The sequence below is a fragment of the Phocoena sinus genome, chromosome 15 (assembly GCF_008692025.1).
Source record: "Phocoena sinus isolate mPhoSin1 chromosome 15, mPhoSin1.pri, whole genome shotgun sequence".
Lineage (NCBI taxonomy): Eukaryota > Metazoa > Chordata > Mammalia > Artiodactyla > Phocoenidae > Phocoena > Phocoena sinus.
In genome coordinates, this window is record NC_045777.1 from 15,527,748 (window position 1) to 15,550,390 (window position 22,643).

The window sequence follows — 22,643 nt, forward strand, 5'->3', positions numbered from 1 at the left end:
TCCGGGGACCCCGACGCAGCTCCGCGCTAGGTCAGAACTGAGCATGCGCAGAGGGAGGGGCACTAGGTGCCTCGGGTTCGCGCAGGCCCCGCGCAGGCCCCGCCCGTGCCCCGCTCTGTCCCGCCCTCTCCCCGCCAGGGTAGCCGTTGCACCCAAATACTCGCAGCCGGTGCTTCCGCCCAGACGCGGTTGGGCACGCCTCGGCGCCGGGAATCGGGGCCACCCCCCAGTTTACCGGTCCGGCGCCAGGATGGCCCCCAAACTTCCAGACTCTGTGGAGGAGCTCCGCGCCTCCGGCAACCTGAGCTTCCGCAATGGCCAGTTCGCCGAGGCCGCCACACTCTACAGCCGCGCGCTACGGATGCTGCAGGCGCAAGGTGCGACCCCGGCCCCCCATTTCGCCGCCAGGCTTCCTTCTCCCTCTTGTCTCCCCCGACCCCAGCTACCCAGACGTCGCTCTGGCCCTGTCGGCCTAGGGCTTCCTTACCCCGAGGCCGACTGGCCAACCAGGCCCTCCCACCACCCGCCCATTACTACCCCTTCCCCCAGCTTGGGCATCCTACGAGAAACTTCCTTAGCCTTTCTTTCCACTTTTATTATTATTGTAACATGGTTTTGTTACTGGTTCTTTGTGTCTGTGTGGATTTTTAAAAAATTTATTTATTTAGTTTTGGCTATGTTGCCGCGTGCCGTCTTTTCTCTAGTTGCAGCGAGCGGGGGCTACTCTTGGTTGTGGTGCCCGGGCTTCTCATTGCGGTGGCTTCTCTTGTCGCGGAGCGCGGGCTTCAATAGTTGTGGCTTGCAGGCTCAGTAGTTGTGGCACACAAGCTTAGTAGCTCTGTGGCATGTGGGATCTTCCCGGCCAGGGCTCGAACCCGTGTTCCCTGCGTTGGCAGGCGGATTCTTAACCACTGCCCCACCAGGGAAGACCTCCTGGTTCTTTTTTACTTAATGACATAACAGGAACATATTTCCATATTAATAGATGTTTTATCATTTTTTACAGTGGTTAAAAAAACATTAAATTTACCATCTTAACCATTTGTAAGTGTAGAGTTCAGTAGAGTTAAGTATATTCACGTCGTTGTGCAACAAATCTCTGGAACTTTTTCATCTTGCAACACTGAAACTCTGTGCCCACGGAGCACTAATTCCCCCTCTCCCCCCAGCCCTTGGTATCCACCTTTCTGCTTTCCATGTCAATGATTTTGACTGCTTTAGGTACTTCAAAGGAGTGGAATAATACAGTATTTGTCTTTTGTGACTGAATAATCTCTATGACATTATAATCTATGTTGTAGCATGTGACAGGCTTTCGTTCTTTTTTAAGGCTGCATAATATTCCATTGTGTGGATATACCACATTGTCTTTATCCATTCATCTGTTAATGGACGTTTGAATTGCTTCCACCTCTTGGCTATGAGGAACATGAATGTGCAGATATCTCCGAGGCCCTGCTTTGAATTCTTTTGCATACATACCCAGAAGTGGGATTGCTGGATCAGATAATAATTGTATTTTTGGGCTTCCCTGGTGGCGCAGTGGTTGAGAGTCCGCCTGCTGATGCAGGGGACGCGGGTTTGTGCCCCGGTCCGGGAGGATCCCACGTGCCGTGGAGCGGCTGGGCCTGTGAGCCATGGCCGCTGAGCCTGCGTGTCCGGAGCCTGTTGCTCCGCAACGGGAGAGGCCACAGCAGTGAGAGGCCCGAATACCGCAAAAAAAAAAAAAAAAAAAAAATAATTGTATTTTTAATCTGAGGGGGCAGGGAACCTCCATACTGTTTTCCATAATAGCTGTACCATTTTACATTCCCACCAGCAGGGCACAATGATTCCAAGTTCTCAGCATCCTTACCAACACATTTTATTTTCTGTTCTTTGGATAGTGGCCATCCTGATAGGTGTGTGAGCTGCCTGCTTTTTAATTGTCCTATTGGACCCCATTCTGATATTTAGGCCTCATTCTAATCCCTGAGGCAACTCTCATTCTCCTCAACGGGTCAGTCTTTACTTAAATTAACATTTGTTCAGCACCTGTATGTAATGAGTGTATAATAAGATGGAGAAGGTCCTTGCTCTCAAGGGTCATACATCCTTGTTGGTGAGGGAGCCACAGGTGTGATCTTAAGCTAGTAAATAGCAAACAACAACTGTGCAATAATGATCAGGGCTATTGAAGAAGACAGATGTGATGCTGTGATAGGTTTGACTGGGGAGCTCCTTTATGAAGAATGGGAGGTCGAAGACAACTTCTTTGCAGAAGTGACATTTGGGGTGATATCTGAATGGTGAGAAGAAGCCAACTGCACAAAGTCTTGGGTGCCGAGCATTCCAGGTTGAAGGAACCGTAATTTCAAAGGCCCCAGACAGAATCAGCGGGTGTGTTCCAGGAGCCAAAGCACAGGGAGCCAGTGGAGGAAGTAGTAAGACTTGGTCAGTTACAGAGAAAGAACCTTATTGTGTAGGCATTTTACATAGCAGTTCATGGTAAGGAGTTTGGGTTTTATTCCCTGATGGGAAGCTACTGGAGAATTTTCAACAGAGGAGTAACCTTTTGTTACCCGTTCTCCCAGCCTCCGGCTCATTTCAGCCAACAACAGCCTTTTGCCCAAAGCCTCTCCAGAATGTCTTGTCCCAGAGCCTCATTGGAACCCCTTTCAGCCCCTCGTTGGTACCTCTTTCCCTTTGCCTTCCTCCTCTTTCTCATTTCCTTGGCTAGCATTTGTTGAGTACTTGCTAGACATTATAGACATTACCCCCTTTTTTTTTTTTTTTTGCGGTACGCGGGCCTCTCACCATTGTGGCCTCTCCCGTTTTGGACCACAGGCTCCGGACGCGCAGGCTCAGCGGCCATGGCTCATGGGCCCAGGTGCTTCGCGGCACGTGGGATCCTCCCAGACCGGGGCACGAACCCGCGTCCCCTGCATCGGCAGGCGGACTCTCAACCACTGCACCACCAGGGAAGCCCGACATTACCCCTTTTTATCTTCATACTAACTTATGGGTAAGACGCTTTATAGGTGAGGGATCCAGAAGAGTTACATTGCCTCTTCTGGGCTGACACCGTGAAGACATGTCAGAGGCAGAATTTGAATGTGGGTCTCTCCGATTCCCAAGTCCAAGTTTTTAATCATTTTGCTAGACTTTTTTCCAAATCCTCTCTAAGTTCCAGTCTTTTTTGTTTGAATTTTTGCAGTTTCAAGCCACTCTTTTGCCCCACTGCCCCATCTTTTTTTCTAGAACACTTCTCTGTGGGCCCAGCTCTTCATCTCAACTTAATAAAGTTGTTGAGGAATGTGAGGTATTGCTATTTCTGCCTTCTTCTTTCATCCTACCCCAGCTGGCCTGGAAGAACTTGTCTTTTTGTATGGATTTATTCTGAGCCCCAAGAAGAGGTGGCCTGATGTCTGGATTCAGCAGGGGGCCAGAATTGGGTTCTGATCCTGCTACTGATTTTCTAGGTAATTTATGGGCAAGTCCCTTGATTTCTCTGATCAGTTTCCCTGATCTTGAGAGCAGGGAGCAACCTGATACAACAAACCCTTCCAGCAAGTCTGTGAGATGATACCTTCATCCGATAGGTGAGCACATGTGATCAGGGGGATTGAATGACTTGTGCAGGATCACAGGCTGGATTGTAGGTTCTGATGCCCTTTCCACCACACCACTGCTGTTTTCTGAGCAACCGTGCCCTGGTAACTTGAGATGGATTGCAAGTTTTGAATACTTCTGCTTGCTTCTTAAGGGCAAGGATGTATTTTGCTTATCTCTGTACTTTGCTATCTCACTCAGGGCCTGGCAAAAATAAGAGAAAAAAGAAGATAATTTTATTATATTTGGTATTGAATGAAAGAGATCATGCATCAGTATGGTAACATGATACTTAGCGAAAAAGGCAAGCTGCAGGAGAGGCAAAATGATGCCACTTAGGGAAAGCTTTAAAAGGAAGTGGACTTCGCTGGCGGTCCAGTGGTTAAGACTCTGTGCTTCCACTGCACTGGGTGAGGGTTTGAGCCCTGGTCGGGGAACTAAGATCCCATATGCCGTGCGGCATGGCCAAAAAAAAAGAAAGTGATATTGTGTCTTGCCTGTGAATACCTATGTAATAAAGATAGACATACATGAGAATGTGACATACCAAGTTCAGGATTATGCCAGCCTCTGGGGGACTGGGAAGGGGGCAAAGGGAAAAGGGTGGGGATGAGTGGAGCTTTAGTCGTATCAAAAACAAAAAGGTGGAAACAAATAGATTGTATGCTGAGTTTAGTGATGAATATCCACTATCTGTTATACTGGTTTCCGTATGTTTCTCAATTTTCAAAGGAGAGCTTGTTTTCTGTTGTTCTGGGTATATGCCTGGGATCGGAATCACTGGGTCAACACTTGACAGTTTCCACTTCTTATTTGTTTTCATTACGGCTCATGCTAGTGGGTATGAAGTGGTTGAAAAATTATTTTTAAAGATGAAAATCCTTGTGGCCACAGTAAAGGACTTGAGCTTTCTGAGATTCCTAAGGATAAGGACTGCCTTTAGGGAAAGGCAGTAATGATTTCTTCCCCATGGCATAGCTTGAGCCCTTCCGCTGACTAAGTTCTCTGTAGTCCTGCCAGACCCAGAGGACTTGGCAAAGTACTCTCTGAGAAGGTAGAATTAGTTTTTTGTGTCCCCATAACACTTGTTCGGTCCATTTATCATAGCATTTATGACATTTTCGTCTCTTTCTTCTTTATTGGATTTACACGCTTCTTGTACTAAAATTAACACACACACACACACCCCAGGTAGTTACAACATGGATTTACACACACACACACACCAGGTAGTTACAACATGGATTTACACACACACACACACACACCCCAGGTTGTTACAACATGGATTTACACACACACACACACACACCCCAGGTAGTTACAACATGGATTTACACACACACACACACACACCCCAGGTAGTTACAACATGGATTTACACACACACACCCCCCCCAGGTAGTTACAGCATGGATTTACACACACACACACATACACCAGGTAGTTACAGCATGGATTTACACACACACACACATACACCAGGTAGTTACAGCATGGATTTACACACACACACACACACACACACACCAGGTAGTTACAGCATGGATTTCTTTGAGCTGTTTCATTTTGATCTTTGGCCTGGTACCACGTTCAGTGCTGGGCTGAGTGAATGAGCAGATGCTTGATTCCCTGTGAATGGCAGGAAGCTGGGTGTTCTCACTCCCTTGCCAGACTTGCCAGCCCATCAGACCACCAAGCCTGATTGGGTCACAGTCATCTCTGCTGCCCTTTACTAAAGCCCAGAGAGCGCAGGGTGTGGATGCACTCCTGATATCCTGAGGCATCCGTTTCCCAGCCTGTTAATAGTTCACTTTCTGCTTCCACTTGGGCAGGTTCTTCAGACCCAGAAAAAGAAAGCGTTCTCTACTCCAACCGAGCAGCATGCCACCTGAAGGACGGGAACTGCATAGACTGCATCAAGGACTGCACTTCGTGAGCGGGCAGGGCTGACTTTGGGGTGCTGGGGGCTCGGGAGGGGAGGCTGGGCTTCTCTGGTCCCACCAGGTTACCTCTGCGGCAGATATTAGGAGCTATCACTAAGTGTCAGCAGGTCACTGAGAATAGGAAGCTGTCTTTGGTCCTTGTGGCCCCTGACTTGTGTCTTTGGAGCCTCAGCTCTGCTGCTGAAAGGAGTAGGGTGGGCAGTTAGAGGTCGGCCTTTAAGGCTTTGTGAGATCTGGGACCTGGGAATGAGGTAGAGTTGCAGACTAGTGACTGGCTTGCTCAGGTTTCTTTCTGGGGTGGATGTGGGTGAGAGAGGGAGGGAGGGAGAGAAAGAAAGAGGGATGGAGCTTAATAGATAACCTCGAAAGAAGTAAGCAATGACCAGGTGTAGAGGACGTTAAACAGTTTTTCATACTTTCTTCTTCAAGCCAATCTGAGATTGCCTTCATGGTCATCGCTAAACTAGCACATGTACCTTAATGTGTTCTCAGGTCTGATATCGTGTGACATTGCCTTAGATTCATGCCCTGGTGATAGGTGGGAGAGGAGGAGAAGGGTGAGCGTGCTCGTGGAGCCTGTGCTTAGTTGATTTTACCAGGCCCTGTGCTAGTTTCCTTCGTGGAGCGCTCATAAGCACTCTGGGGGGTAAGTCAGCCATCCTTCCCAGGCTAGAACTGGATTGTGGAGGATTGAGGCTGTAGAGTGATTTGCCTGGGGTCACATGGTTAGTGGCAGAGGTGGAATTCAGACACTGCTCCATCTGACTCCAAAGCCTGTTTGTTATTCCCACTTGGCCACGCCCTATAGAAACATAGAAGCATGAAAGCTACAAGACACTTATTCTTGATCTCGGGGGATTGCAGCTATGAAAATCGATGCACACGCGCACACATTTCACAACAGTAGTGGTTCTCTGCCCTCTTTCCCTACTCCACTTCAGTCTAAGTTGAAAAGTCCCTCTTCTAAGACTTCACCGTCTAGCATTGTCTTGTCAGAAATGACCTCCCGCGTACTGAGTGCTGCAGACGCCCTATCTGGAAGGAACTGCGGCGGGGAGCCCTGGTGACTCGGCAGCCCGATGACATTTCTGCCTCCTGTCCTAGAGCGCTGGCCTTGGTCCCCTTTGGCATGAAGCCCCTGCTGCGGCGAGCGTCAGCCTACGAGGCTCTGGAGAAGTACACCCTGGCCTACATGGACTACCTGACCGTACTGCAGATTGATGACAGTGTGACGTCAGCCTTGGAAGGCAGCAGCAGGTGAGCCCGGGCCACTGTGGTCAGTCTCTCTGAGACGTCCTGTCCTCCCTGATTAGCTTGGAACCATTGCTTTGGTCGTCTTCTGGGAGGATCCCTTTGGGCTAGCCGTAGAAACTCGTAATGAGCATGTGCAGAAAGTGTGGAAGGACAGTCTCCGCTGTTGTATTTTAGCAGGTTCTTAAGGGGTCAGAATTACTGAGTTGTGGGGTCTTGGGGGTTTTTGTGTGGTTTTTTTTGCCTAGATGCTCAAATGCGTTCACACAGTCGTACTTAATTGAGCTCTGTTTAAGCCGGGTTCAGTGGGGATACCGATATAAAAAAGATGGACCCCACTTGCTCCAAAGAGCTAACTAGAGTGGGGAGAGTAAGACACAGAACAAGCAGCTGTCACCCCAGGCTGTAGGGCTGTTGTTTGTGGATATGGTTCAGTATATTGTACTGTGACCCCTTCACAAGGCCCGTCAGGTGAAATGTCTTTCTGGTCTTCTGTACTGATGCCCTCATTTGGGTAACTGGTCATGTTTCCCCTCTTTGCATGGTCTGTTAGAAAGCCAGACACCACACTAACAGAAACCCTGAACAGGACTCCATGGTATCTGTTTAGTGCATCCTTTCTGGCTTGACTTGTTTTCTCTCTGCTTCCTCTTAGTCTCTGTCATTCAACAAAATCTGCCACTTATGTACCAGAATTTGCGCTAGGGCCTGGGCTGATGACTGAGACATACCTCTTCCTGCCCTAATAGAGCTCCTGGTCTCCAGGAGGATGGCAGTCAGTCATAGGCAAACCTGCCGTGTGATGAGTGCTGTGGTAGAAGGCACCTAACAGCCAGGGGGAGTCCAGAGAGGGCTTTCCAGAGAAGGTGAGCTGAGACAGAGAGATGAATAGTGCTCTGGGCCAGGGGCCAGCAAGGAGCACGGGCAGCATGTGAGGTGGGGGAGTAGGAGGCGTTAGAGGGATTGCGAGAAGTCCACTGCTGCATGCGAGCAGCTCGGCTCAGGAAGGATGGTGAGGCCAGATCACACAGGGCCTTGTGTCCAGAGGCTTGGATTTAATCCAGACACAGTGAGGCATCGTGAAAGGGTCTGTAGCAGGGGGGCAACATGAGCAGATTTGAGAGAAAAGCTGAGTGGCTGCCCGCTGTGTCGACCATGAAGGAGAACAGAATAGGAATGGGGCGGGCAGTAATCCAGGAGAGATGGTGGATAGAGAACAGTGGGACCAATCCAGGGGACATTCAGGTGGTATTTCAACAAGTGTTGGAGGTTGGAGGGTGGGGGGAAGGGAAGAAGAGAGGAGGCGTCCAGGTGGTTGACACCCTGAGTTGGAGGTGACTGTGGGGCGGAGACCAGAGAAGCAAGAAGCCGGCTGGGCATTTACGTGCATTTGGAGCAAAGGAGGAAAAATACGGGCCGAACATAGAGATCTGAAGGTCATCAGCATGGAGGCGGCTTGAGGTTGTGGGAAAAAAACAGAGCACCACAGCAAGTGTGTGGGGGGAAGAGGATGGAGTTTGAGGAATCCAGCATTTGAGGGACGTACAGAGGAACAGCAGCAGGAGTGGGAGGAGGACACTAGAGCATTTAGCATCACGGAGGCAGGAGCGTTTCAGGGGATGACGACGTCATTCGGATCAGGTGTTTCGATGAGCTTACGTAGACTCAGGGTTTAGGAATGAAGTCACTGGTGATTCTGATGGAAGCAGTTCAATGGGATCCGAAGCCAAATGGCAGTGGGCTTAAGGAGCCTGGCTGGGAAGGGGCAGAGCGGTGTAGCTGCTGTGTCAGGGGTCTGTCCGGGAGGAGGGGGCTAGCTGCTGAGCGTTGGGGTCGGTAGAGAGATAGGATGCAGGTGTGGGAGAGGGCGGTGCGGCCCAAGAGAGGCGGGGAAGGATGGATCCCGAGCCGAGGTGGAGGGATTGGCCCTGTCAGCTCTTCTGTTTTGATGGGAGAGAAATAGGAATTGTCGTGTGCCCGTGCAGGTAGGTTTGTGTTTAGGGTGTGAGGAACTCCAAGGAGGAGGGTTAGGGAGCACAGTGGAGGAGGGTAGAGTTTTGAAGCAGCTGGGCCGATCAGAAAAACAGCTTTGGGGGCTTAGAGCCCCTGAGTATGTAGTGATACCAGTCTGTGAGCTCTTCATTCTAGTAACACAGGAACATTGTTGTAGGAGCAGAAGTTACAGTCAGCTTCATGTACTCACTCAGCACCTACTTAATGGGCCCTCGTGGGTACCAGGTAATGTGGCAGGTGCTGGAGATCAGTTAACGAAACCAGCATGGTCGCTGAGCCTAGAAGGTGGGAGTGGGGAATGGGAAGTGGAGGAGATTCTTCTGGGGGGAGGGGAGAGCACATGCAAAGGCTTGAGCGTGAGGATCAAGAGGCAGTGTGGCACACGATAAAACCGGAGGGGTGGGAGGGCACCAGGCCTCAGGCCCTGCCAGCCTAGTGAAATGGGAACCACTGAAAGATTTTAAAATTTGAATGACGTAAGATTTGCATTTTTAAAAAAGTCTCTGAGCGTTAATCAAATGTCAGGTTTTTGCATGGCCTTGTAATAGATTCATTAAGAAAATATAAAACGTGTGGTTCTTGGGGCATGCATGGTCCCTTGGGGGTCAGGTTTAATTACCTTAGCAAGCACCACATCATCCCTTTGAAGTTAACGTAGTGTGACAAGCGAGGGCCAGGCAGGGAGGGAGTGTCGTGGTGGCCGACCTGAGAAGACGTGTATGGTGGTAGGCTCCTGTTCCTTTCCTGCTGCGAGTCAGAAGGGTACAAAGAGATGGTTCACACCAGGGGCAGATGATAACTGGCTCTCGTATACCTCCTTTGGGCTTACGAGGGGAGGAATATCTTCCCGACCCAGCTGGAACCCTCTCTGCGATCCTGCCTGCCTTTCCAGAATGACCAGAGCTCTTATGGACTCCTTTGGGCCCGAGTGGCGCCAGAAGCTGCCCTCTGTCCCCTTGGTGCCCGTTTCCGCTCAGAAGAGGTGGGAGTGTTCGCCTTCGGGATACCGCAAAGAGACAGCTAAAAGCAAATCCAAAGAAGCCACAGCGACAAAGAGCAGAGGTAAGCTGTGACTTCCTGCCCAGAGAGAGTCCAGTCTCCCCAGAGCCACTTTCTTTAGAGTAATCCTGTAAAAATTGGCCTCGTGTAAGATGAGTTCTTTTTAAAATCCTATAAACAAAGTAAAAAACAAAACAAAAAGGGCTTAACCTCCTAGAGATTGTCTCCTCAGCTCTACAGTGGGCGATGAGAACGCCTACCCCACAGGTGTAGGGATTAGGCGATGTGAGGCTCGTTGAGCTCCCAGCCTGGCGCACAGGTATCCGGTGTTAGTTCCCTTCTCATTCCTCCGGCAGCATTTGGATGTATCATGTAGGATGTTTTTGGTTGAAAGAACAGGAAAACTTCATGTGGTAAAAATAATAAAGAGAATTTATTGGCCCATATAACTGAAAGGCCTGGAGTTCAGGTTCAGGCATGGCTTGCTCCAGCAGCTCACTACATCATCAGACTCTGGCTCCATTTCTCTGCACTTCTGTCTGCGCTCTTCTCTAATGTGTATCGTCTTTGTCTGCAGGCAGTCTTCCCTCCAAAGTAGTACAATAGCTGTAGCAGTTCACTGACTCGCATCCATGTGCCATGCCTCATGGCCCAGAGGGAGAGAAAGAGTTCTTTTTCTGATAGCTACCTAAGAGAGGGTTTCTTTCCCCCAAATCCCTAGCTCCGCTTTTCTTAATTCATTTTGGCCTTATGTGGTCACAGGCCATTCCCTACACTAGTCACTGTGACCAGGGCTTGAGATTTTGTGATGAGCTCGGCTCTGTGCCATCTGCTCCACCTCCATAGCTAGAGGAACGCACACACTGTATGAATCCCTGGAGGAGGATGAGTAAGAGACGGGAGATAAAGCCAGGTAGCCCCAAACAGGAGACTGTCCACCTCAGCTCTATAAAAACAAGAGGCCCTTCTCCAGGCAGGGGCAACTGGAAACTCTTAATAATGCTCCAGGGGAGTCCTCCCAGCCCAGCAAGTGAGGTATTGAGGATGGGAGGTGCAGAGGAGGCGGGGCTGGAGCCTTGCATCGGGCGTACAGGAGGGCAGGAGTCGTTCCCCTTCCCAGGAGGAAACCTATCTGGCCGTGGGGAGAATTCCCTCCCTAGAACGAGAAAGTGGGGCGCTAATGAACTCGACGCCTTCAGTGCACCTACCATTTACTTCACTCTTTTGTTGGAGTCACAGCCGGGTGTGTCCCAGGCCCTGTGCTGAGCAGTGTGGCCCAGAGAGGCCCTTGGGAAGCTCTCGGCCCGGTGAGAGACTGAGACGCGTAAACAGAGCAATTTAAAAGACAGGAGGAAGGCCAAAACATTAATGCGTCGAAACAGTCCCGAGAAGGAGACCACCGTAAAGACCCAGGTTTCAGGAAGGCGTGAGTATTGGGCAGGGAGTAGGAGGCATGAGTACTAGGAGGGAAGCCTAAGGAGCTTCTTCTGAGATTAGAGTGACTTAGATAAACAAAGTGTACAGGAGGTAATAAAAATGTAGCGGTGGTTACCTTAAGAGGTAGTTGAGGTTGAACTAGAACCAGGTGTTTATTAGTATCTGTGGCACGAATAGATCAACGAGCTTAAGTGAATGCAGGCCATGATACAGCATCACCCACGTGCCCGTCATTTTAAAGAATGCTCACCTCCCTATTAACTCGTTTTGTTTGGTCCTGATAATGACAGAGTGACTCAGGCAGGGGAGGGATCACTCTCCTGACTGCACAGATCGGGAAACCAAGGCCCAGGGAGGTGAAGTAATACGTGGCATTATGGAAGGAACAGGGTTGGGCTTGGAGTCCAGAGTTCTCTGGGCTCTGTCCCTTGGAGCTCCTCAGCCTTTCCTGTGACACCATGGTGTGGAGAATTAAGGAACAGATCCCTATTGCTTAGTGTCTGATGGAGCACAGAGTAACCTTTCTCTCCACGGGCTGCCCCCGGAGGCCACATCAGAGATGCCCAGCCTTGCCTGCTACTTCTGTGTCTACACCCCTTCTCGCTGCAGCCGCAGCAGTATGGGTTGGCCTGCACTGTTGTCTAAGCTGTGGAGCCATCCCTCCTTTTCCTCCTCTATAAAAATGCTGGGTTAGCCTCTGGGGGTAACCTTTAAATGTAAGACTAATCTCCCCAAGTCTAAAAATGCAATAATCCCTCTCCCCTCCCCCAAACAATTTAACTTTTTAAAATCAGGAGGTATCTTACAATCAGTGTCAAAAGAAACTTTCCTGCCACCACTTCCCCTACCCCAGCCCTCTGAATTGTTATCAAATACACAGCATCTTGAATTGAAGAAGCCATCGAGCCTCTCGGCACGGGAGAGAGGAAAAAGAATTGCTAGTGGGACTCTGGCTGGGCTTTCCAGCTGACTTGGACCCCACCACGTGTTGTTGGTGAGATAGGTTCCTATCTGCTCACTCAAGTCCCAAGCCGGGGCTGAAAGCTTTATGTGTGTAAAGGGCTTCACATGAGATGCATTAAAACGAACATACAAAAAAAAAAATATATAAAAAAAAAAAAAACGAACATACACTTAAGAGCTACGCAACGGCAGTCCCACTCCTAGAGAATCGAACACACGTTCACATAAAAGCTTGTCCACAGATGTTCACAGCATCATTATTCACAGCAGCCCAAAAGTGGAAACAACCCAAATGTCCCTCAGATGATGATAAAACAAAATGTGGTATATCCACACAGTGCAACATCATTTGGCCGTAAAAAGGAAGGAGATGCTGATACATGGTACAACACAGATGAACCTTGAACACACCATGTGAAGTGAAAGAAGTCACAAAAGAGCACATATTGTATGATTCCGTTTAGATGAAATGTCCACAGTAGCAAACCCTGAAAGACGGAAAGTAGATTGGTGGTTACCGAGGATGGGGGCAGGGGAATGGGAGGGACTGCTGATGGGTATGGGGTTTCTTTTGGAGGTGATGAAAATGTTCTGGGATTAGGTAGTGGTAATGGTTGCATAACTTTGGGAATACACTAAAATCAGTGATTTGTACACTTTAAAATGGTGAATTTTATGGTAGATAAATTGTATCTCAATAAATTTTAAAAAATAATAATAAAATACAGGAGGAAGAACAGGTGCTTTAGAGTCGCTAATGTTTGAGGAATTCAAATTGGGAACTGCCATCACTGTGCTTGGGAGAGCTGGGGAAAGGCTCCTGGAGGTAACAGGTTGAGCTGGGCCTGAAAGGGTGAGCTCTTCAGGCGCGAAGGGAAGGGGGTTTTTGGCAGAGGCAGTGGAAGGAGTGAGAGAATGAAGTGGTGGGGCATCGCTGGTGGCTAGCAGGCACAAGCATGGGGCAGCGTGGGGTGTGTTGCAGAGCCGAGGTGAAGCTGAGGGTGTGTGCGCATTGCAACCCACTGGCTCTGCTTCTAGAGAAACTCGTGCACGTGTGCACAAGGAGCCATGTACAAGGACGTTCAGAGCAGAGATGCGGTAAGAGGGACTTCCCTGGTGGCGCGGTGGTTAAGGATCCTCCTGCCAATGCAGGGGACACGGGTTCGAGCCCTGGTCCGGGAAGATCTCACATGCCGCGGAGCAACTAAGCCCGTGCCTCACAGCTACTGAGCCTGCGCTCTAGAGCCGGTGAGCCACAACTAGTGAGCTCGCGTTCCACAACTACTGAAGCCTGCGTGCCTGGAGCCTGTGCTCTGCAACAAGAGAAGCCCGCGCACCACAACGAAGAGTAGCCCCCCTGCTCGCCGCAACTAGAGAAAGCCCACGCAGCAACGAAGACCCAACGCAGCCAAAAATAAATAAATAAATAAATGTATTTTTTTTAATTAAAAAAATTTGGTAAGAGCGAAAAGCAAAATAACCCAAGTCTCCATAAACAGTAGAACGGATAAATCAGTTGCATTGCAGCAGTGAGAATGAATGAAGCAGTTACAGGTATGCATCCACACAGATGAATCTCAGGAATATAATTTTGAGGGGAAAAGAATACATAGAATTATGTATTCCTTTATGTGAAGTTCCAAAGCAACGTAAACAATAAGTAGTTTATAGATACAATTGTATATATAGTTAAACTAACCAAGAAAACGGGGGGGTTGGTGTGCACGGAATTGGGGACGATGGTTTCCTCCCGGGGTGGGTTGATTGTGGGAGAGGCTCACAGGATTTCAAAGGTCTTAGTAAATGTTGTTTCTTAAGGTGAGGGATGAGCTCAAGGGTATTAGTTTTATTCCTAAAACCTTACCCTTGTCATAAGTATTGAGTATTTTATAAAGATAGCTTTTAAAAATTGAAAAAGCAGGTTATATGGGAGCTGGGGCTGGAATAATTAACTGGGGCGGTGCAGTGGAGGGCCCCAGGGCCAGGTGGAGCAGCAGGCATTTCACCTTGTTCTCTCTTTTTCTCCCTTTCTCCCTCTCCCCACCCCGCCACCCCGAAGGCTGGGGCACAGCTGCAGGTGTCGAGTTGGGGAGAACACTCACAGGCTCAGACCAAAACAACTGAGGAGTAGCAGATACCTCTGCCCTTTTCTGGAAGCGCAGGATCTTCACCCATTTTTACCAGATGCTTGTTTATTTAAATACTTTCTCACTCATTCTCCTACTTTAAGTTTATAGGGTGCTCTGCACTTTCTCCTGTTTTCTCACATTTCATCCTAACAGTAGCCCTGTGTGGAGTAGATGTTGCCCCCAATGTATTGGCGAGCAAATTGAGGTCCAGAAGCATTAGGTAGGTCACACAGGACTTCAGCTACTGAGTGGCAGTGCTGAGGCCAGAACCTGGGTTACTTTTTATTGTGTATTTATCATTGTGTGTGTAAAAGTATGTTTATATCAGGAGTCCCGATCTCTTCCAAAGGAAAAACTGTTTAATATCCCAGAAGCCACTGATCGGGGGTCTCATTACTCAGGCAGGATGCTTTACACAGTGCAGGAACGCTCTGGAGAGAGAGCGTTGTAGACGGCTTAGAAGAGACGCTGCCCAAGAGATCTCCTGGAGCTCAGCTGGGCACCTGCTCCATGGTTTTTTCCTCTTCTGAATTTGTATCTAGTGCCTTCTGCTGGGGATGTGGAGAGAGCCAGAGTTCTGAAGGAGGAAGGCAATGAGCTTGTAAAGAAGGGGAACCATAAGCAAGCGATTGAGAAGTACAATGAGAGCCTCTGGTTTAGTAACTTGGAATCCGCCACGTACAGCAACAGGTACCTTCCACGCGGCTGGCCTGGGAGATTTCAGGACACCGAACATTCTCCCGTAGTCTTCTCTTAGACTGTGATGGGCTCTGCATCCCAGCATTTAGTCAGTACAGGCATACCTCGGAGATATCGCAGGGTCAGTTCCAGACCACCACAGTAAAGCAGATATCGCAATAACTCGAGTCACACGAGTTTTGGGGTTTCCCTGTGCATCTAAAAGTTACGTTTACATTATACTGTAGTCCGTTAAATGTACAATAGCATTATGTCTGAAAAACGACATACGTACCTTAATTTAACCATACTTTATTGCTAAAAATTGCCAGTCATCATGTGAGCAAGTCGTAGTAGTAACGTCAGAGATCACTGATCATCACAGATCACTGTAACAAGTACAATCATAATGAAAAAGTTTGAAGTATTGTGAGAATTATCAACATGGGAAACAGACAAAGTGAACAAATGCTGCTGGAAAAATGGTGCCAGTAGACTTGCTCGATGCAGGGTTGCCACAAATCTTCAATTTTGATATCTGCAAAATATCTGCGAAGCACAGTAAAACGAGGTATGCCTGTGGGCGTTGCCAGTGGCACTCACTCTCTTAAAGGGCAGAAACTGAGGGGTGCCCAAGGGGAGCCTGGGCTTTGTTCGCCCCCCCACCCCCCAGATTTTCATTAACCAGAAACACATAGGACGTGAGTAAAAGCTATGGGCTTGCTATGCAAACACACCCCCAACACCAGTATCAGAGCCTCTGCACCTTCCCCGACTCTCACCCCGTGGGCTTCTCCAAGACCCTCTGGTTAGAAGTTTCGGCACTGTCTGTCTGCGAGCACCAGGGCAGAACCCAGGGTATGGATTAACTATTGCCTGGCCTGAGCAAGAGAGGAGGGTCCAGTCTAGCCTGAGGGGTTGGACTTAAGGTGCTATATAGAAGGGCCTGCGCCCTGAGCTGCTGCCAGTGGTCGGTGATTCTTTCCACCAACAGTGAGAGCCTGGGAGGCAGGGTACTGTCTCTTTATTGTGTAGGAGTCCCTGCTCAGCAGTAGCCCTCAAAGGTATTGGTAGTAGATGCTCATCTTGTTTTAATGTTGAGAAAACCAAGGCTCAGAGCAGGAAGGGCTTTTCCTCAGCTCACCCAGCCGGTAAATGGCGGAGACAGAATTGGAACCTGGCTCCAGTGAGATCTGTTAGTTTTACTGTCAGAAGCTTGAAACATTCAGCAAGGGACCAGATCTGATCCAAACATTTGTTATAAGTCGCTAATAAATCTTGTGAGTCTGTTTCTCCTTCCCAACATTACTCTTTATTTCAGAAATCTTGGGTCTCCTATAGGCTCACCGTTCCTTACCCAAAATTCTTGGGATAAAATGTGTTTCCGATTTTAGGAAGGTATCATAGTGCATATGCCGAGTCACATAACACTCCAGCAGGGTCTGGGCATCTCGCAGAAGTTAATCGTTAAGTGTTTCTGCAGTGAAACATACGGAAATTCCAGGATCACGTGGAATGGTGTAAAGAAAGACTAAGCAGCCTCATGTAAGTTCAGGTCAGGTTTTGCTGCCAAATGAGTTGAAAAGGGAACTTTTAGTTTTAAAGCATGGATTTTGGCATTTTGGATCTGTGGTTTTACTGGCCAATTGGACCCAGGTGCCTCAGTCAGCCAGGCTAACTCGGGAAAAAGGGCTGCAGCCCCTTTGTTCATGTTTGTGCAGCAGCATCTTTTTTTTTTTTTTTAATTTATTTATTTTTGGCTGTGTTGGGTCTTTGTTGCTGCGCGCGGGCTTTCTCTAGTTTCGGCGAGCGGGAGCTGCTCTTCGTTGCGGTGCGCAGGCTTCTCATTGCGGTGGCTTCTCTTGTTGCAGAGCATGGGCTCTAGGCACACGGGCTTCAGTAGTTGTGGCACGTGGGCTCAGTAGTTGTGGCGCGTGGGCTTAGTTGCTCCGCGGCATGTGGGATCTTCCTGAACCAGGGCTCGAACCTGTGTCCCCTGCGTTGACAGGCAGATTCTTAACCACTGCACCACCAGGGAAGTCCAGCATCATCTTCTAACTCCTCTTTCTGTGGGCTCTCTGGCCTTGCTTATTACCTCATGTTGCTGGAGACCTCTATTAACCCATTTTCCTGGATTTTTACCACATTCAGGACAGTGTTTCATTTAAACACTGATTTTATTTAAATACTGATTTTCATGCAAATACGTCTGTGCCACACTGTTAATTACTATTGCTTTGCAATATATCTTGTAGGGCTGGTCTTTTCTTTAATCTTCTTAATCAGAGTATCCTTGGCTATTTTCCCAGCTTCGATCTTCTAGCTAAACCTTAGGTTCACTGTGATAAATTCCAAACTGTATCTTGTTGGGCTTTTGGTTGTAATTACATTGTAATTACATTGATTGTATAACTTTAATTTAGAAGACTGAATGTAATTACATTGATTGTATAAATTTAATTTAGAAGACTGAAAACTTTATACAGATCAATTTCCTATCCATTGTGGCGGAATATACCACATCCTGGACGACATTTTAATGCTCCACTTCATACATATGCACCTGTATGGACCAGTGCATCATCTTAGGCTCCGGTTCTGTCTGTACAGTTGATCCCTGAGTGGATATCACTGTCAGGTACTTGGCACCTACAATTTGCCAGGCCCTGAATGGACCTCCGAAGAGTCTCATTTAGTACTCACAGCAGTCCTTCAGGTTAGTCCTTCAGGTTAGGTCATGGTCCCAGATCATTTAATTTTAGAATTAAATGATCATAAAGTGAAACAACTAATGCATGGTGGAGCTGTGATTTAAGTCAGGTGTTTCTACTCCAAAGCCTGAGTTCCCTTTCACTCACTTGTCTTGTCTCCTCCATAATGAAAACCCTTCTGATTGGATGCAAAATCATTCTGTTTCCCAAAAGCCAAGGGTGTTTATTTTACAGGCCAAAGTTGTGCGTTTTTCACATCTTGAATATAATCTTTGGAGTTCACATGTTATGTTCAGTGCAACATTTATATTCGGAAGTCACCAAATAGTACCTAATGCTTATACTGTGGTTCCTCTACTTCCCAGAAATTTGGTTAATTCTTTAAATTACCAGAGTCCATTGAGAGAACACGTTAGTTTCCTTAGAATTCTTCTATGTTCAGATTTAGATCAGGGACGACTATTCTGAAACTTAGTGGCTGACAACAGCTGTTTTATTTTGCTCATGACTCGTGAGCCAGGAATTCAGAAAGGGCAGTTCTTACTCCGGGTCTGTCATTCAGGGTCAACAAGATGGTAGCTGGGACTGGAGTCATCTAAACGCTTCTCCTGCGTATCTGGCACCAGAGCTGGGATGATTGAAATGGCTGGAGAATGGAACTGATAGAGCAAGCCGGAGCCTTTTTTCTTCTCTCCTGGCAGCCCTGTCACATATGCTGGCTTGAGCGTCCTCACAGCATGGTGGCCTCAGGGTAGTTGGCTTCTCACATAGCAGCTAAAGGCTCCAAGAGCAAGTGTTCCCAGAGAACAGGCTGACGCTACAAGACCTCTGTAGCCTACCACTGGGACTCATACGTTCCTCTGTACTCTGTTGGTCAGAACAGTCACAGAACCTGCCTACATTCAAGAGGAAAGAACATAGGACCTCTTCAATGGGAAGAATGCCACAGAATTTGTGCCTGCTTTTAAATTGTTACAAGGAGAAGCTTTTTCTAAGTTGATTTATAAGTTCCATGCAATCTCAGTGAAAATACTAGAATTTTTTTACATTCTTGGTAATAATTCCATAATTTGTCAGGAAAAGAATAACAGCGTCAGAGAATTTAGATATGATAAAGTGTGGGAAAAAGAGGAATTATCCAATAAATGGTGTTGGGTTGGCTGGAGAGAGTTCAAAAGGAACCCGAATCCCTACCCTCACTCCTTATTTTAAAATAAATTCTAAGTGGATCACAGTTTTAAATGTAAAAAGTAAAACCATTAAGTTCTAGAACAGTGTGTGGGTTAATTATCTTGCAGTGGGGAAGGTATTTGGTGGTAGTGGAGGGGGACCCACAGAAGTCATTAAAGAAGTTGGATAAATTTTATTTCATAAGATTTAAAAATCTTATGTAAAGACACTCAGCTTTACCTATATTTAAAGCAACTACATTAAAACAGATGCTATTTTCTTCCATATTGGCAGAAGTTAAAGGTTGAGACCCAGCGTTGGTACAGTTGCAGGAAAATAGTCTCTGTTAGTAACTGTTCTTAAGTACACTTGACCCTTGCACAAGGCGGCTGTTGGGGGCACCGACCCTCCTTGCAGTCAAAAAATCTCAGCATACTTTACAGTCGTCCTCTCGTATCTGCGGTTCTGCTGCATCCATGGAGTCCACCAAATGCGGATGGTGTAATACTCTAGAATTTGCTACTGAAAAAAATCTGCATATAAGTGGACGTGCGCGGTTCAAACCCCTGTTCCTCGAGGGTCAGCTGGTTTTTGGAGAGCAATTTGGTAATAATCAAAAATTTAAATGTATGTACCTTTTGATGCAGCAGTCGCTCCTAATAGGCGTCTAAGATTTATGCGCAAGGATGTTCATGGTAGCATTGTTTATTTATAAACTGGAAACAGTGGGAAATGTCTACTGATAAGGAATTAGTAAAATAAATTATGGTACATACAAGTGAATACTATGTATCCATTAAAAAGTGAGGGGGAATGGATATCTGTTTTGTTTTTAGTGATTATCTTTGGGGGAAAGGACTAAAATTGAATGAGAGAGATACAAATATATACTTTCCCCCCGCCCAGTTGATGCAGAATGTGAAAATTTTCAAAATGTAAGTTGAATGAATTATGTATTGAACACCCATATACTTCCCAGTTAAATTCATAAACATTGTTATAAAATCAAGTACGCTTCAGTTAAAAAGAATATTGTTGTATTTGCTTTGTCACTATAGCCATCTATTGATCCACTTTATCATCTTTGATGCGTAAGTTGTAGACATCTTTACATTTCACCCCTAACATGTCAGCATGCCTGCTATTTACTTAGAGCCCGGTATTTGTTTTTTTTCTTGAGGTAGATAATTTTTTATCAAGGGGAGCGTTTCGGGAAGCCTTTTATAGCTTGAAAGAGTACAGTGTGGGAGTGTGAGGCGGAGAGAACAATAGCACCGAACACGGTCAGGATCTCGGGTCGTTCGAGCCCGGGTTGAGTCCCAGCTCTGCCCCTGTGTAGTGGTGGAAGCTTGGCGCGTCCCTTCAACCCTCTGAGCCGCGTCACCTCTGCAGAAGGGGGCTGGGTGGCTGTGAGGACTGAGGGAGGTAGGAAGCACCCAGCACGGTGCGTTCGGGGAGCTGCAGGGCGCTCCTCAGGCCGCTGCGTGGCCCGCTCTTTCCCCTCAGGGCGCTGTGCCATCTGGTGCTGAAGCAGTACAAGGAGGCCGTGAAGGACTGCACGGAAGCCCTCAGGCTGGACGGAAAGAACGTGAAGGCGTTTTACAGACGGGCTCAAGCCTACAAGGCACTCAAGGTAAAGAGGTTCTGGCCGGAGGCACCAACAGGGCTCCAGCCAGTTGTGCCTGTGCTGGCACTTCCAGAGCACGGCTAAGGTGAAGCGTACCTGCCACGTGCCTTCTCGTCCAGGGGCCCGGGTGCTCCGGGCAGGCCTCCAGGCTGGGGTGCAGAAACCCTCTGCGGGCTTAGCAGCGGTCCCCACCCCCGCCTGGTCTCCCTGGGCCAAGGCTCCATCCCCACACCCTCTCTCTCCTCTCAGGACTATAAAGCCAGCTTTGCGGACATCAACAACCTCCTGCAGATTGAGCCCAGGAACGGTCCCGCACAGAAGCTGCGGCAGGAGGTTAACCGGAGCTTAAACTGAAAACCCAGAGGGGCAGCAGGACACCTCCGCCTGACCACCTTCCTCCGTGCCTGCTCCCGGGACCCGGCATGCCCCAGAGCAAGCTCCGAAGCACCCTCGTCTGTCCCTCAGAGATGTGGTGGCCTCCCACCCCTCAAGAGGACTTGCCTGTTTGCATTAAGCTCAGGGTAGTCAAAAACAAGACGTTTTGTTGGAAAGGTCTCTCCCTGTTCCGAACTCCCTGTGCTGCAGACAGCGAGCGGGTCACACAGACAGGTCCTCATAGGCAAAGCTCTCGGCTCTGTCTCTGCCCAGCACGCTCCAGAGCGAGTTGCCCTTCCGGCGTCACCAGGCACCCTCACCGTGGTCCACCTGAGCAACCTGGGCTGGGGCGTGGGGGGCACCGCGAAGCCCTGACCCGCCTACACCCAAAGCAGCCCGTTGAGCTGGTCTCCAGCGCTGCTGTCCCTGCCCGGTCCTTGGCACGGCGCTCTGTGTTCTAAGCCCCAGTGCCTTTTGGCCGAGCCCTCCTTTGGTGGGGATGCAGGACCTGGCCCTCGGCCGGCTTTATCTGTGGCTCTGTGCTGCCGCCCCCTGCGTGGAGGCGCCTGAGCTGTTTCAAGAGCCAGAAGGTGTGGCTGCCACTTCGGAAGGCGAGACAGGGAGAAAGGCCTCCTGGAGAGTCAGTGTCCTTCCATCCCGGGCAGGGACCCCTCGAGGCTTCTTAGTTCCTTGTAATATGTTGACGTTAATCTGAACTGAACTGACTGATTCTGTTGAACCCTGTGTTGAAGCTACTGCATTAACGTTTTCTACATAAATGTCTGTTGTACTTTCATTTATGCTTTTGCAGTTTTGGTTCATTTCGGAACTTTGCAATAATTTAAAAAAAGACTGCTTATGGAGCACTCATCCATTCTTTGATCAGATTTACTGGAATGTCTGCATGGGCCAGGCCCTACATATAGTGCTGGGGAAACAGCGGTGAGTAAATAGACACGGTCCTTGCTCTCGGAGGGCTGACTGTCCCATGGGACGCAGGAAGTTAATCACACAAGAGTGACACTGCGGCTGGCTTAAGTGTTCTGAAGGAGTGGTCGCAACACGTTCCTCAACTAGGGAGGTTTGACCCCGTGGAGGAAAAGCGGTCCCTGAGGAAGTCAAGTCTGAATTAAGTTCTAATGTGGGGATCACAGCAGGAGAAGAGGGGAGGGAAGAGCAATCCAAGCAGACGGAACAGCACTGGGGAAGGCCTCTGCTGGGAGGACAGGGCCAGGAAGTGCCATTCAGCCTCACAAAGTGTGGTATGGGTGAGGCTGGGGGCACCTCCCCTGCCTGCCTGGACTGTGTCTTAGCTTAAATTGTTTTCATCTTTTTTTTTTTTTTTTAAATTGTTTTCATCTTTCTTAATGGAGAAGTTTGACTCCAGAAAGCCGGGCAGACAGGGTTCGTATTGTCCCTTTGCTCCCCCATCCCATTCGGTTCTGGGCAACATTCAGCTGTTAGCACGCTGCTTCCGCCCTCTCCAAGGGCTGAGTCTCTGAGCAACCAGACCTCCAGGCTGAAGCAGATTTTAGAGTCACAGAAACTCCACGGGCCTGGCCTGGGGACCATTTCAAAGCGAGCAGCTGCACCCCCTTTTCTTGCTGCCTCGCAAGCAGGCATGACACTCACCCGGTTTTAGGCAGGTTTAGAGGTGCCGTCTAGTCACAACAGACTGACTTTCTCTTCTTGAGGTCCGCAAGGCAAGCAGCTTGATTTCCTCATGAAAACATAGGAGGTAGGTAGACCAGCA

The 22,643-nt window shown here is 48.5% G+C and overlaps 1 protein-coding gene across 2 annotated transcripts; it reads left to right on the forward strand.

Annotated features, from left to right (window-relative positions):
* Window positions 1-118: 118 nt before the first annotated feature.
* TOMM34 (translocase of outer mitochondrial membrane 34) lies at window positions 119-21,686 on the forward strand. 2 transcript variants are annotated; one of them, XM_032606478.1, is made up of 7 exons: window positions 119-377; window positions 5,427-5,526; window positions 6,642-6,794; window positions 9,694-9,863; window positions 14,872-15,019; window positions 20,395-20,521; window positions 20,765-21,686. In XM_032606478.1, exons 1-7 carry the CDS (start codon window positions 251-253, stop codon window positions 20,867-20,869), a joined length of 930 nt encoding a protein of 309 aa, XP_032462369.1. In that variant the 5' UTR covers window positions 119-250; the 3' UTR covers window positions 20,870-21,686. The 2 variants fall into 2 exon arrangements, with proteins under 2 accessions (XP_032462369.1, XP_032462367.1); XM_032606476.1 differs by having other exon boundaries at window positions 120-377; window positions 9,634-9,863.
* The last annotated feature ends 957 nt before the right edge of the window (window positions 21,687-22,643 follow it).